The 16091-nt window shown below is 38.0% G+C and overlaps 1 protein-coding gene across 1 annotated transcript in view; it reads right to left on the bottom strand.

Annotated features, from left to right (window-relative positions):
- AK9 (adenylate kinase 9) overlaps window positions 1–16091 on the bottom strand; it is a 184121-nt gene that overhangs the window by 165769 nt on the left and 2261 nt on the right. Inside the window, exons 2-5 of the mRNA XM_030928725.1 lie at window positions 8380–8507; window positions 7067–7130; window positions 4985–5037; window positions 4787–4883 (exon numbers count right to left, since the gene is read on the bottom strand). Of these exons, the coding sequence (XP_030784585.1) occupies window positions 4787–4883; window positions 4985–5037; window positions 7067–7130; window positions 8380–8507 (342 nt within the window). The remainder of the gene's footprint in view (window positions 1–4786; window positions 4884–4984; window positions 5038–7066; window positions 7131–8379; window positions 8508–16091) is intronic.

The raw sequence follows: 16091 nt of genomic DNA, 5'->3' as shown, positions 1-16091 counted from the left end.
TAGCTGAGGTGGTGGTAGGCACCTGTAATCCCAGCTACTAGGGAGGCTGAGACAGGAGAATCGCTTGAACCCGGGAGGCAGAGGTTGCAGTGAGCCAAGATCGCACCACTGCACTCTAGCCTGGGCGACAGAGCGAGACTCCATCTCAAAAAAAAAAAGAAGAAGAAGAAGAAGAAGAAGAAGAAGAAGAAGAAGAAGAAGAAGAAGAAGAAGAAGAAGAAGAAGAAGAAGAAGAAGAAGAAGAAGAGGAGGAGGAAGACCAAGAACTATCATACTAATTCAAAACCTAGTTAATGCTTAGGCATACACAATTTCTCCTAAGCTTTTTTAATCACTTTACTTTCTGCTAACAGTGTGTTGGGCTCTACCCAGAGAAGCAATCCTACCTAATTTAACTTAAAAAGGCAGAAAGGAAGACCTTGTCATCTTGGTTTTGGACATAGGAACTGTAATTATGATTCCCTCTTATCTTGCTGTAATCCTTAGTGTCCAACATGGCTTACTTACGTGTTCCTGCTATTGTCCTAAACGTAGCGTGGTATCCCCAAGGCATCTATCCTATTGGAGATTCATTAAATGAGCTCAGTGCATCCCTAAAAAAATGTAGACACTGCCTGTACTATCTCAAGAATGGGGCCAGACCTTTCTCTGCCTGCCTCTTCTTGTGGTTCTCTGCTTTCTGCTTTTCTGGCTCCACACCACCCTCATTTGGTTTGGCATCTCTGCTCTTGTTGTGAGTCTAGCTTTCACTTAACATGTCTGAACTGGTTTTTAAGACTTTGACCAGCATCTCCTCTGGTACACTCTGGCATTAACTCCGGGTCTGACACATTGTGATGGTGGGTACTACAGTGAAGGGGACTGCATGCCTAGCTCTGGATGGAACTCAACCCTTGCCCAGCTAACTCCTCCAAGTTGGACAGTTCCAGAGACCATCTATCTTCAGAGTTCATGTCCTTCCCTTGTAAGCAAAAGCAACAATATCTCCCTGCCATTCCCTATGCTGGCAATACTTCCCAACATCTGTGTGTCACAAGTGATCACAGAAAGATGCTTGGCACTGTTTGCTGTGCTTGCCAAAACCCTTCCTGTTCCTACAGTCACTGTCACTGCCTGGAGAGCTTATCAGGCATTCCACATGCATCTGTTTGCAGGAATGCTGAACTTCTGGTGTACATGTATATTGGAATGATGTTCATACTTGGTCCCTTTACTGATGGAAGTGGCAGAAGAATAAGTAATTTCCATGGATCTAGCTCTCTCTTGAAAGGCCGTTATTTGGGCTGCCTAAATGTTCTGAGCTATGAATTTTGGGGCTCTACCCTCTGAGAGATGTCTAGTATTATCACTCCAGAGCCTAGGGGTGTATCTATGGGGGGAGGTATAAGATAGACAGTTATGTCATCTAAGTTTGTCTCACCATTGCAGATGTAAGGTAGAATATGCAGATGTAAAGTGGAATAACTTAGTCCTCTAGTGCCAATTCTGGGAAGATCCCAGGGATACACTGCTTGCTAAACAGACCAGAACTACTGAGCCCACTGTCAACCTTTCCAATTTCAGAGACATGTGAGAATGAAAGCATAGATGAGGAACTCCTTGCTCCCACCCCCACATGTCCTTGAGACTATTACCAAGCCCTTGCCCTTTCATGCTAAAGATGGAGGAGTGGTACACCCCCAGCCAGTCCTTGCTGGGAGACTGTGCATCTTCTATCATAGGCAGAGTAGGTGCTTTGTAGGCCGTTGCCCAGCTTTCATTAGCCCAACAAGTGAGAAACTGTAAGACTGTCCAGACCACTACCCAGAGGAAACTGACTTTTCCCAGGCCCATACCATCACTTTGCCACCATTTCTTGGCACAGTCGGAAGGAGAAGGCATTTTCTATTTCCATACAAATGAAGATGGCAGACTACTGCTTTCAGATTGAAGTGATGAGAGATTCAGAGACATCAGGTAGCTTTGTGTCCAGCCATCCCTGCTACCCATCTGACCTCAGGCCAGGCTGATGTAGCCTTGTGTCCAGCCATCCCTGCTACCCATCTGACCTCAGGCCAGGCTGATAGGAGTGGACACATTGGTGACCAATGACTTGCAAGACCATTCATAATGATACACTCGGGGCAGGGAATGCCCAGACTGGGGCTATTCATTCACTGGGGAAAACGAGATTTTCCAGAATCTAGAAGCAGGGAGCAGTGAGGAGCTTTTAGGATGTCACGTATTGACTCTACTGTTTCTCTTGGGTAAGGATATAGCTCTGAGAGCTGATTTCGGTTAAAGGCCAAAATAATACAATAGATTGTCAATGAAAAGTTAATTATAGATCGTGTAGGCCCTTTTAAAATAGTGATAGAAACACAAATTATAAAAGGGCTCTAGTATAAAACAAAATTAAGATGAATTTGGCAATACTCTGCTGTGTGATGTCCCTGGAAGTGCACATACCTCGTTAGGGATTTTGGAGTCATCAATTATCCATATTCACCCAGCCACTCACTCAAGTTTATATCCCTGTTTTGAAAACCCTTCACTTCCAATTTTGCTTCTACCTTCCACCAGGCTATGGGTTGAGAGCAAACATCAGGATGAGAGGGCTTGCTGGGAATTTGGGCAAAGACTTTCAAACTGTATTTAGCAGAGTGCTGGGTTCTAAAAAAATTCCTGTGGGGATGCTACAGGATGGGCTGAGGGGTGGCTGGGCAGAAGGGGCTTTAGGTTCCATCTCCACTGCAGCCTTTAAATGAGCTTGTTTGTGCATGCCTAGAATGTGGCCATGTAAGCAAATGGTGAGGGTGTGGCCCCCAGACTCAAGAAACCATTTATATCACTTTTCCTCTGCCAGATCCTTGGACAAGTACCGGCATACAGGAAATACTGAGGTCTGAGGAATGTAATCAGCCAAATCCAGAATGTGGGAAACTCTACAAGACAAGTGACCCATTTCTTCAACAGAGAAGACACAAGAAGACAGAAGAAGTAGCGGAAACTTATAGATAAAAAGAGACTTGAGACATACTAGTCACTTACACTGTGTGAAATCTGGTTAGATCCTGCTTCAAAAAAAATTAACTAAAAAACATCTATGAGGTAATTAGTGAAATCTGACCACAGACCATTTAGTAGATGATATCGAGGAATAACCATTTATTAGGTGTGACAATGGTAATGCGGTAATAGATTTAAGAGTCTAAAAGATCTTTTAGAGATATAAATGAAACATTTTATAGATGAACTGATATTATATGGATTAGCTTCAAAATAACATAGGTTGAGAGAAGGGAGTAAGTAGAAGTGTAGATGAAACGAGATTAGACTAGAGTTGATTTTGAACATATGCTGAACCTGGGTGGTAATGTGGAAGGATCTTTATACTAATCTACTTTTGTTTGAACTATTTCCTAATAAAAATTGTAAAACATTATGAACACCATGAGAGGCACAACTGAGTTTCTTTGTATTGTTTTTTTTCTTTCTCCTTTTGCCAATGCTTATAATTTATGCCATCTTTTTTGTAGCCATGTAAACCAATCCAAGTTTTTCAAGAGGTAAGTGAGGTTAACAAATAGGTATTTACTTACCTACCTATATACATACTTCTGTTTCAAATAGTATGCTTTCTGATAATTTGGAATTCTATGATTCCTGTTTGCCTTTTTACTTATCCAGCCTTCCATATTCTGGATATTTTGCCCAAGTTCAATCTCTTTATCACTGCTAAGCAAATAGGTAGTAAGTGGATAGACAGGTAGGTAGTTTACAGACAAACCTTATCTATCTACTTACATTATAATGCATTTATAATCCATATATATTAATCTATATATATGTATTATATATAATACCCATATATCCATACAGAGACCTACCTACATATGTGGATAGATATGGGACATTCTGTGTATCATCTCTGTATACATATGATCTATATGAAGAGGTACCTTTCTGTCTATGATAGAGACCAATCGATACAGTTTGACAAGGCTGCTTTTGCTGCTTGCATCATTGATTTGCTTTGGCAGTTATGGTTTTTACTTTCCTGTATTTTTATTCCTGCATTAATAGTTACAATGTCCTCTTCTTACTAAGAATATAAAGCAACTTTCTTAATTTTTCTTTTTTCATACAATAAATCCATTTCAGGTGGATAATTTTATCCCAAACTTGTCATTATTCTTCTTCTCCTCTTTAGAAGAGGTATTAGAGTTTGCTCTTTTCTTTTTAATCATTTTGAGCTTCAGTGGTCTTTGTCTTGAAAAATTAGATCCAAAGCCCTTGCTCAGCATCCATTTGAGTACCGGGACAGGTTTCAGGTCCAGAGTCAGAGGGTAGACTGGATGAACAGGATGAAGCCTGAAAATATCTAGAGCTCAACAGTAAGATGGTGGCATTCCACTTCCCATTCCTGCCTTTTAAGTGCGGATTAATGCAGACAACCCTAGCCATTGTCAGGACTTAACGACATTACCCAAGGTATATGAGGAAGCAGTCAGCAGAGTTAGCAGTACTGCAAGATGGACCACAGCAGATTTCTGATGCTTTTATTGGATAACACAATGTTAAAGAAGATTGGGTCATATAAACTTATTTTTTAAACAAATGTACAATCTGAGAAATAAAAACAAACAAGCGAATAAAACCATCGAGGCTGCTCAACTGAATAGAGATAATGAGATTCCTGTGCTAAGGCAAAAGAAAGGGCAACTCCAGAAACTATTTTTGCCTCAGGTAAAGCATGAGTTTTAAGGTTGCTTTGTGGGCTGTAAATATATTAAAATAAACATACCAAAGTGACAGACTTCTGGGGAGTTGAGCTTCTCCAACATTAGCTTTATGACAAGTTCATCTGGAATGCTTTGACCACTGATCAACATTGATTGCAACTAAGGACAAGCATAGATATTGTACATTACTGTATAATATATCTATGATACAGAGCTTTTTTTTTGTAATCATAGTTACTTTGAAATTTAGATCTGTTTACCATAACTCCTGATTCAGTTTCAGCAGCAATCTGTTCTTCCAAAACTGGCAAAGCTAAAACATGAATTCAAAATATTAATACAGGCTGATACTAGGATCACCAAAATAAGAAACACATTCTAGTGTTTTCTAACTGGTAACAAAGATTAACATTTGTGCATCACTTTATGATTTACAATGCAAATGTATGCATATTATGTCATTTAAGCCTAACCAAAGCAGCAGCAGCAGAATGTCTTCCACAGAGAACTTGTCTCTGCCACTCACTAAGCTTAAGAATCTTGGAGAACTGAACATGGTGACTCATGTCTGCAATCCCAGTAATTTGGGAGTCCAAGGCAGGAGGATTGCTTGAGCCCAGGAGTTTGAGATCAGCTTGGGCAACACAGGGAGACTACATTTCTACAAAAAGTTAAAAAACCAGCAGGGCGTGATGGTGCATGCCTATAGTCTCTGCTACTCAGGAAGTTGAGGTGGGGCAATCACTTGAGCCCACAAGGTCAAGGCTGCAGAGAGCCGTGATCATGTCACTGCACTCCAGCCTGGGTGACAGAGTTAGAGTGTGTCTCAAAATAAAAATAAAAAATAAAAAAATAAAGAATCCTGGGGGAGCTAATTCCATAAACACCGCTGCACCTTGGATGCATACATACTGTGTAGTGTACAATAGAATGTAAGGATGAAATCAGGTGGTGTATATGACAGTGATTTCTACATCATTAAGTATAGTTACAAAAGTATGCACTGGTATTAATTAATCCAGATTTTCATAACCCTACAATTACATCCAAAGCCCGCTAGTTTTGCACATGGTGTAAAAGGAAATGAATCAAGAAATGTTAAAATGGGTAAACACAGATTAGAAAGAGGGGTCTTGAGGCTGAAATTCCGATGATTTGTTTCCTTTAAAAGAGGAAATGTATCATTCCTTGATAGAGGACATCCTGGGATAGGAATGACAGGGGCATGATCCAGGGCAGGATCCAGGAGAGTTGTTACATCATTAGTTGTTAATAATCTACGGGACGTTTGGTATTCTTTAAGATTTCCTAGAAGTAAACTTTTTGAACAAAGAAAGAAGAAACTTTTAGAGTTGTGTGTGTGTGTGTGTTATGTATTACAAATTGTTTTCCAAAAAACTTGTAGCAGATTGCAATTTTACCAACAGCATGTGGAATGCCCATTTCATAACATCCTTACCTACAGTGATTGTAGTAATTGTAAAGATTCACTGCCAATTTGATAGGCAAATATGGATCAGTGTTATTTTAATGAACATTTCTTATAATGATATTAAACTTTTTTCTTATATTGTTTATTTTTATTTCTGCTTTTATGAATTGCCTATTCATTCTTTTTCTTATTTTTCTATTAGGGCATAAATAGTTTTATTAATTAAGAGAATATTTATATATAAACATATCAACTCATTGTCTTACATATTGCAAAGAATGCAAGAAAGTTTATAAATAAAAAATAAAAGTTATCATTGAAGACAATTAAGTCATAAAAAATGTTCCTAAGAAAAGCTGTGAGAGTTCCATCTCATTTGAGCTTTCATAAAGAGACACCCAAACACACATATTCCAAACAGTTCTAAATTACGAAATTAGAGAATTAGAGGTAGTAGAATAGAGTTGATGACATTTCATAAATTCTATGAACAAAACTAGGACTAACAGAAGGGCAAAACATTATTGGATTGATGATGCTGTTATAAAAATAATATTGGGCTGAGTGTTGTGGCTCACACCTGTAATCCAGCACTTTGGGAGGCCAAGGTGGGAAGACTGTTTGAGCCCAGGAGTTTGAAACCAGCCTAGGCAACAAAGCAAGACCATGTCTCTACCAAAAAAAAAAAATTATTTAATTCATTATTTTAATTAAATATAAATAAAAACCCAAGCAGATAATATTCACTGGGTTGACAGGTGGACAAATGTGTGATAAAGCAAATATAGCAAAATGTTAATCACAGACTCTAGATGCCAGGTATATGGGCATTCACTGTATAATTATCTCCATTTTATGCATATTTGAAAGTTTTCATAATAAAATATTAGAGAAAAAAGATAAAATTTACCTTCAACACGAATACATTTCCATGCCTGTATTATATAATGGGCTAATGTTGTTTTCCCAACACCCTTAAAAAGAAAAATGTTATTTAAAGCCCAACAGAACAGTCACTTGCCAGTGAAACAGATACACCAATTTTTAAAGATTCTATTGCTAGTTACTATTACATTAATGTTATAAAGTAATTTTTCCCATAAAAAATGAAGAGTAGACCCTAGATAGGTATAGTTTAGTTTTTCTTTACTAATTCTTGCATATGCCACATCTCCTAAAGTAATATAAATAGACCCTTTAAAATTAAGTAGATAGCCCTAAAATCAGGAAGCTATACCATTATGGTATTGCACTCTTTTAACTGTCAAATTTTATAATTTTGATTAAAAATCATTGTGATTATATTAGAGAGTCATCGTTTTATTTCCTTTCTAAAGTTTACAATCATGAATGTTTTGACACGCTTCCATTTAGTAATTTTGATGAGCAAAAAGATCCTTTTTAACTGACATCTTTGGAAAGTATCATACTTTAAAGATAAAAGGTCATTTTGTTGAAGTAACATTTGCATCTGGTTGCTTTCACCGCTGACTTTTTAAAACCCATTATGTTTTTAGAAACATAGTGAAAGTTGTTGAAACCATTTATTGGTACCTGTCCAGGGTCCACATAAAGTAAGTCAAGGATGGGATCCAGCTCTTAATCTCTGCTATGCTGGAGAGGCTCTTTAATTAACCAGCTCAGTGGCTGTCAGTAGCTATTAGCTAGAGTTCCTTACTAGAAATGTCTAGAAAAGCAAACTTTATTACAACAGCCATTTTGGTTTTTTCCTGCTTTGTGGAAAGACAACATATAGGTCCTCTAACATGCTGTAGGTAAAACCTGAGGCACAGTGCCTCTCAGAATCTCAGACATTAACAGGAGAACCTCCTGGCTCATCTTGATGGTGTCCTGTCTTCACATATCCAGAGAGCCTCACAACAAATTGCAAAGGAAGTTTCATATGCAAATAAAGTCTGAAGTAACCTCAGATCGCACACTACTAACAGTTGTCATGTGCGATGTTTTGGTGAGTTAATTTCCTCATAATATAAAAGCAAATTTAAATATAGTCTGGGTTCCTTCTCAATTATAACACATAAGAAGAGAGAGAGTTATGAATTTATAATCAATATTATGTCAGATTTTAGGTCATATAATGAAAACTTATCAGAAGCTCAAAAAATGAGCACAATATGTGGTTTTTATTTTTATACGGTAACTTAGAAAATTGTGATTTTAAAACTAAAAAAAAATTATACAAAATAATAAGAGATAACTTACTGGTTTCCCAAATACAACAAAGCAAACAGGTTTGGACAACAAAAAATTCCTTTCAGTTTCATCTTCATCAAATATATCTGCAAAAGGATGCTCTTCTGTCTTCTCTTGAGAAGTCATGATACAAAATACTACAATAAAACAGGGTAAGATTGTTAACTTGCCTAATTTGGTTGGAGGAGGTGACTAGGAACAATTGAAATAACCTGTGAATTTTCTTAGCCCAGAAGTCATTTTGTACCATTAAACACATGAATTTTGTCAGTAATTGCAAATAAGTTTAACTCATTTATAAAAATAATAGTAAGCTCTTAATTTGAGACAAAAACAAAATCCAACTATATGTTGTATAAAGGAGAGCTCAAAGTGTTTCTGAAAGACTAACTGAAGGAAAAAACACATATATATGTATAAACACACAGATTTGTGTGTATTATATTGAAAACCAAATTAAAGTTAAATATGTTGTACATGCACATGCAACATAGGTGCATGTATAATTTTTACCAGAAATGGAAAAGGTAATGTTGGCTAAATGTATTAGATTCATATTTTCATATTTTAGGAAGCTTTGGTTAATTCCATGAAGAAAACTTTTCCAACAGTAATGTAGGTTTTACATTTTTTCTTTTGTAATATTTTACAAATATCTGCAAGAACAAATATTTATTTTAAAGTTGTTTTCAGAAACCTTTTGCTATTTGGATTTGCTCTTAAGCGGATTTCTAGCACAGAAGCTCGAGTCCTCAATATTTTAACATGAACAGTTTTCAACTTAGTCCAACTCTTTTGGAGTGAATCAGAAACAAATAAGGTCATAACTTTTTATTTGTTTTTGCACGAAGACTGTCTCTTGTTTTTAAGCACTTGTAGACTACATATTCATACTCATGAAATATTTATATATACCCATTGAATATTTCTATTATGTAAACAGTAAAACAGCATGGGACATATCTCTTGATCACAATAAAACAATGTTAAAAAGAGTGATAAAAGAATTTTAAAAACCCCTAATTGTCGAATATTTAAAAGAAAAAAGAAAACTATATTTTTCTAAATATTACTTGATCAAATAAAATTTTAAAATGGAAATGATAAAATATTAGCAAAATAATAGTATTATTAAATATCGATACTATGAAGAAACTGCATCAACTAATGGGCAAAACAACTGGCTAGCATCATAGTGACAGGTTCAAATTCACACATAGCAGTATTAACCTTAAAAGTAAATGGGCTAAATGCCCTGATTAAAAGACACAGACTGGCAAATTGGATAAAGAGTCAAGACCCATCAATGTGCTGTATTCAGGAGACCCGTCTCATGTGCAAAGACACACATAGGTGCAAAATAAAGAGATGGAGGAATATTTACCAAGCAAATGGAAAGCAAAAAAAGGCAGGAGTTGCAATCCTAATCTCTGATATAACAGACTTTAAACCAATAAAGATCAAAAGAGACAAAGAAGGGCATTACATGATAGTAAAGGGATCAATGCAGCAAGAAGAGCTAACCATCCTAAATATATATGCACCCAATACAGGAGCACCTAGATTTAGAAAGCAAGTTCTTAGAGAACTACAAATGACTTAGACTCCCACACAATAATAGTGGGAGACTTTAACACCTCATTGTCAATATTAGACAGATCAATGAGATAGAAAATTAATAAGGATATTCAGGACTTGAACTCAGCTCTGGACCAAGCGGACCTAATAGACATCTACAGAACTCTCCACCCCAAATCAATAGAATATACATTCTTCTCAGCACCTCATTGCACTTATTCTAAAATTGACCACATAATTGGAAGAAAAACACTTCTCAGCAAACACAAAAGAACAGAAATCATAACAGTCTCTCAGACCACAGTGCAATCAAATTAGAACTCAGGATTAAGAAACTCACTCAAAACCACACAACTACATGGAAACTAACCTGCTCCTGAATGACTACTGGGTAAATAACGAAATTAAGCTAGAGACAAAGATGTTCTTTGAAACCAATGAGAATGAAGACACAACGTACCAGAATCTCTGGGACACATTTAAAGCAGTGTGTAGAGAGAAATTTATAGCACTAAATGCCCACAAAAGAAAGCAGGAAAGATCTAAAATCGACACCCTAACATCACAATTAAAAGAACTAGAGAAGCAACAGCAAACAAATTAAAAAATCTACAGAAGACAAGAAATAGCTAAGATCAGAGCAACTGAAAGAGATAGAGACATGACAAACCCTTCAAAAAAATCAATGAATCCAGGAGCTGGTTTTTTGAAAAGATCAACAAAACAGATAGACTGCTAGCCAGACTATAAAGAATAAAAGAGAGAAGAATCAAATAGATGCAATAAAAAATGATATCACCACTGATCCCACAGAAATACAAACTACCATCAGAGAATACTATAAACACCTCTACATAAATAAACTAGAAAATTTAGAAGAAATGGATAAATACCTGGACACATACACCCTCCCAAGTCTAAACCAAGAAGAAGTTGAATCCCTGAATAAACCAATAACAAGCTCTGAAATTGAGGCAGTAATTAACAGACTACCAACCAAAAAAAGTCTAGGACTAGATGGATTCACAGCCGAATTCTACCAGAGGTACAAAGAGGAGCTGGTACCATTCCTTCTGAAACTATTCCAATCAATAGAAAAAGAGGGACTCCTCCCTAATTCATTTTATGAGGCAGGCCAGCATCATCCTGATACCAAAACCTGGCAGAGACACAACAACAACAACAAAATTTCAGGCCAATATCCCTGATGAACATCAATGCAAAAATCCTCAATAAAATGCTGGCAAACTGAATGCAGCAGCACATCAAAAAGCTTATCCACCACAATCAAGTCAGCTTCATCCCTGGGATGCAAGGCTGGTACAACATACACAAATCAATAAATGTAATCCATCACATAAACAGAACCAATGACAAAAATCATATGATTATCTCAATAGATACAGAAAAGGCCTTCAACAAAATTCAACACCCCATTCATGCTAAAAACTCTCAATAAACTAGGTATTAATGGAATGTATCTCAAAATTATAAGAGCTATTTATGACAAGCCCACAGCCAATATCATATTGAATGGGCAAAAACTAGAAGCATTCCCCTTGAAAACTAGCATAAGACAAGGATGCCCTCTCTTACCACTCCTATTCAACATAGTATTGGAAGTTCTGGCCAGGGCAATCAGGCAAGAGAAAGAAATAAAGGGTATTCAAACAGGGAAAGAGGAAGTCAAATTGTCCCTGTTTGCGGATGACATGATTGTATATTTAGAATTGTATATTTAGAAAACCCCATCATCTCAGCCCCAAATCTCCTTAAGCTGATAAGCAACTTCAGCAAAGTCTCAGGATACAAAATCAAAGTGCAAAAATCACAAGCATTCCTGTACACCAGTAACAGACAGAGGGCCAAATTATGAGTGAACTCTCATTCACAATTGCTACAAAGAGAATAAAATAACTAGGAATACAACTTACAAGGGATGTGAAGGACCTCTTCAAGGAGAACTACAAACCACTGCTCAAGGAAATAAGAGAGGACACAAACAAATAGAAAAACATTCCATGCTCATGGATAGGAAGAATCAAATTGTGAAAATGGCCATACTGCCCAAAGTAATTTATAGTGCTATCCCCATCAAGTACCATTGACTTTCTTCACAGAATTGGAAAAAACTACTTTAAACTTCATATGGAACCAAAAAAAGAGCTTGTATAGCCAAGACAATCCTAAGCAAGAAGAACAAAGCTGGAGGCATCACGCTACCTGACTTCAAACAAGCAATGGGGAAAAGATTCCCTATTTAATAAATAGTGTTGGGAAAACTGGCTAGTCAAATGCAGAAAACTGAAATTGAACCCCTTCCTTATACTTTATACAAAAATTAACTCAAGATGGATCAAAGACTTAAACGTAAGACCCGGGATCATAAAAGTCCTAGAAGAAAACCTGGGCAATACCATTAAGCACACTGGCATGGGCAAAGGTTTCATGTCTAAAACACCAAAAGCAATGGCAACAAAAGCCAAAATTGACAAATGGGATCTAATTAAACTAAAGAGCTTCTGCACAGCAGAAGAAACTATCATCAGAGTGAACAGGCAACCTACAGAATGGGAGAACATTGTTGCAATCCATTAATCTGACAAAGGGCTAATATCCAGAATCTACAAAGAACTTAAACAGATTTACAAGAAAAAAAAAACAAAAAACAAATAACCCCATTAAAAAGTGGGCAAAGGAATGAACAGACACTTCTCAAAAGAAGACATTTATGCAGCCAACAGACATATGGAAAAAATGCTCATCATCACTGGTCATCAGAGAAATGCAAATCCCACAATGAGATACCATCTCATGCCAGTTAGAAAGGCAATCATTAAAAAGTCAGGAAACAACAGATGCTGGAGAGGATGTTGAGAAATAGAGACACTTTTACACTGTTGGTAGGAGTGTAAATTAGTTCAACCATTGTGGAAGACAGCATGGCAATTCCTCAAGGATCTAGAACCAGAAATATCATTTGACCCAGCAATCCCATTACTGGGTATATACCCAAAGGATCATAAATCATTCTACTCTAAAGACACATGCACACATATGTTTACTGAGGCACTATTTACAACAGAAAAGACTTGGAACCAACCTAAATGTCCATCAATAATAGATTGGATAAAGAAAATGTGGCACATATACACCATGGAATACTATGCAGCCACAAAAAAGGACGAGTTCATGTCCTTTGCAGGGACATGGATGAAGCCGGAAACCATCATTCTCAGCAAACTATCACAAGAACAGAAAACCAAACACCGCATGTTCTCACTCATAAGTGGGGGTTGAAAAATGAGAACAGATGGATGTAGGGAGGGGAACATCACACATCAGGGCCTGTCAGTGGGTGGGGGACTATAGGAGGGATAACATTAGGAGAAATACCTAATGTAGGTGACGGGTTGATGGGTGCAGCAAACCACCATGGCACGTGTACACCTATGTAACAAAACTGCACGTTCTGCACATGTATCCCAGAACTTAAAGTATAATAATAAGAAAAAGAAAAGACCAAGTGGAAGCTCATGACATTGCATACTGGGTCCTCTACACCTGAGCAAGATAACCAAGAGTAAATCATTCTGAATGAAGAGTGATATGAACAACAATTTAAAAGATGTATAATCCTGCTTATTGCTCCAATCTTGCTTTTATAGAAGCTAGACAGAGCACAACAGATGAGGGTAGACTTCTGCAAATTTAACAAGCTGGTAGTCTCAGTTGCAACTGCTGTAAGGATGAGATCTTTACTAGATAGACACAGTATCTTGTATTTTTTATGCAGCTGATGATCTGGCAATGCGTGCCTTCTTTTCAATCCCCATGAAGAAAGGATTGGAAGCAATTTGTATTCACTTAGAGCAGTGACAGCGAACATCCAGTCTTACCCAAGGACTCTCCTGCTGTTTGAGACAATATAGTATAAAGGGGTCTTGATCCACAATGTTGACAATATCAGACCAGTGAGCAGGAAGTGGCAAGTGTCCCGGATCCCCTTATAAAGACACATAAGCAGTATAAAGTGAGAGATAAACCTACAAAGTTTGAAGGTCTTATTACTTCAGTAAAGTTTTAAAAGGTCAGTGATCTGGGACATTCTGTCCAAGGTAAAGGATGAGTTACTGTACCTTGTACCTTCTACCTCTAAAATAGAGGCACAGTATTTTGTAGGCCTCTTTAGTTTTCAAAGAGAGCATGAAGCACACTTAAGAATACTGTTTTGACCCATTTAGTGGGTGACATGGAAAGCTGTTGTTTTTGAGTGGGGCACACAGCAAGAAAAGCTCTGTAGTTTTAGGTTGCAGCACCAGAGGCTTTGCTTCCTGGGCCATATATCTGGCTAGATCCTGCAATACTAAAGGTCCCACAGTGCTGTGGTATGTAGGGATACCTTTTGGAGTCTTAGGAAAGACACAAAGGAGCCTCTCTCTGTAGATCCTTACTGTCTGCAGCAGAGAACGATTCCCCATTCAAAAAACAGCTCTTGGTATGCTCACGGGCTCTGGTAGAGAATGAATGCCTGGTCATGGGTTATCAAATGACTATGCAACTGGAAGTATCCACTATGAGCTGGTTATGTCAGACAAGTCAAGTCCTAAACTCAGGCAGGCACAGCAGCAACCTATTATGTGATAAAAATGAACATTGGCATCAGGCTCAAACAGGTCTTCAGGGTATAAATAAATTTCATAAGTAAGCAACCCAGATGCCCATGTCACCTGTCTCGTGCACCAGTGTCTCTTTCAGCTCACACCTCGTGTGGAATTCCCTAAGAACAGCTGACAGAAAATGAAAACAAAATTCATGGACGAATCACAATATATTGGTACAAACTGTAAATGCAATGCTGTCAGACATTAGTTCCTCTCACAAGTAGCTCTGAAAAATGGTGATTAGGGGAAATCTTCCTGGCAGGCAGAGCTTTAAGCAGTATTCCTAGGCCCTCAGTTTGGAGGACAATGCCAAATGGTTTCATCAAGGGCCTAGAAGGTACAAGATCAGAAGGTAAGAGAAAAAGAGTTCTGGGGAAGAAGCATATGATTAGGCCTATGAGGGTGGTGTAGCCAACAAACCCTAATCTGACCTCCAATGAGTCACACCCTTGCACAATCCTCTTCCTTTGAGTGGGAGTGGGGTCTGTAATTTGCTTCTAAATATAGCAAAGGTAATAGAATGTCTGTCTCCTGAATATGTTACATTGTATAAGATTCCATCTTAAGGGACTGGAGGGAGACTTTCTGTTGGCTTGGAAGAAGTAAGCTGCCATGCTGTGAGAGGACCACATGATGAGGAAGAGTGGGTGGCCTGTGAGTTCAGCCCCTGCCAACAGCTGGTAAGAAAACAGGGACTTCAGTCCTACGACCACAAAACGATGATGCTTGCTAACAATGTGAATCAGCTTGGGAGTGGATTCTTCCCTAGTCAATCTCCAGATGGAATCTCATCTCAGCCAACACCAGATTGCAGCCTTGTGAAACCCTGAGCAGAGTACCCAGCTGAGTGATGCCAGGGCCCCTGGCCATGGAAACTGTGCGATCACAAATGTGTATTTTAAGCTGCTAAATTTGTGGTAATTCGCTATGCAGCAGAGAAAACTAATATTAGTGGATGTAAAATACATAGATATTTGTATCTCAGAAAGCATCCACCTCAGAAGAGGCACTGAAAAACCCAGGCGGATAGGATAATTTATCCAGTAGACACGAACCAATCTTTGCTTCTGGTCACCTCAATGCTTGCATAATGGGTTTGTAAATGAAGCAGGCATGGTGGCGGGGATGAAGGTGATGAAGGCTAGGCATGGGCTCATAACAAGGCCCCCTTTCACCAGGCTGGTTTAGCTACACTACTGCTGCTGAATGTTGTATCCATTCATGGCAGAGACCTGTTCATATTAAGCCCTCAATATGATACAACCCCTTTAGGAGACAAAACATTCATTCAGTGACACATTGATTACAAATTGAGACCTGTTCATATTGAGCCCTCACTATGGTACAATCCCTTTAGGAGACAAAACATTCAGTGACAAATTGATTACACAAGACCCCTTCACCTTTGAAGGGGCAAGTGACAAGTGCTCCTAATATGGGCTTGTTTTTCTTACCTGCAGTGCCTTAGCCAGCACCACT

Source organism: Rhinopithecus roxellana, chromosome 4 (genome assembly GCF_007565055.1).
Source record: "Rhinopithecus roxellana isolate Shanxi Qingling chromosome 4, ASM756505v1, whole genome shotgun sequence".
In the NCBI taxonomy this organism is placed as follows: domain Eukaryota; kingdom Metazoa; phylum Chordata; class Mammalia; order Primates; family Cercopithecidae; genus Rhinopithecus; species Rhinopithecus roxellana.
Note: the sequence above shows the minus strand (reverse complement) of the source record. Positions and strands in the feature narration are given on the sequence as shown.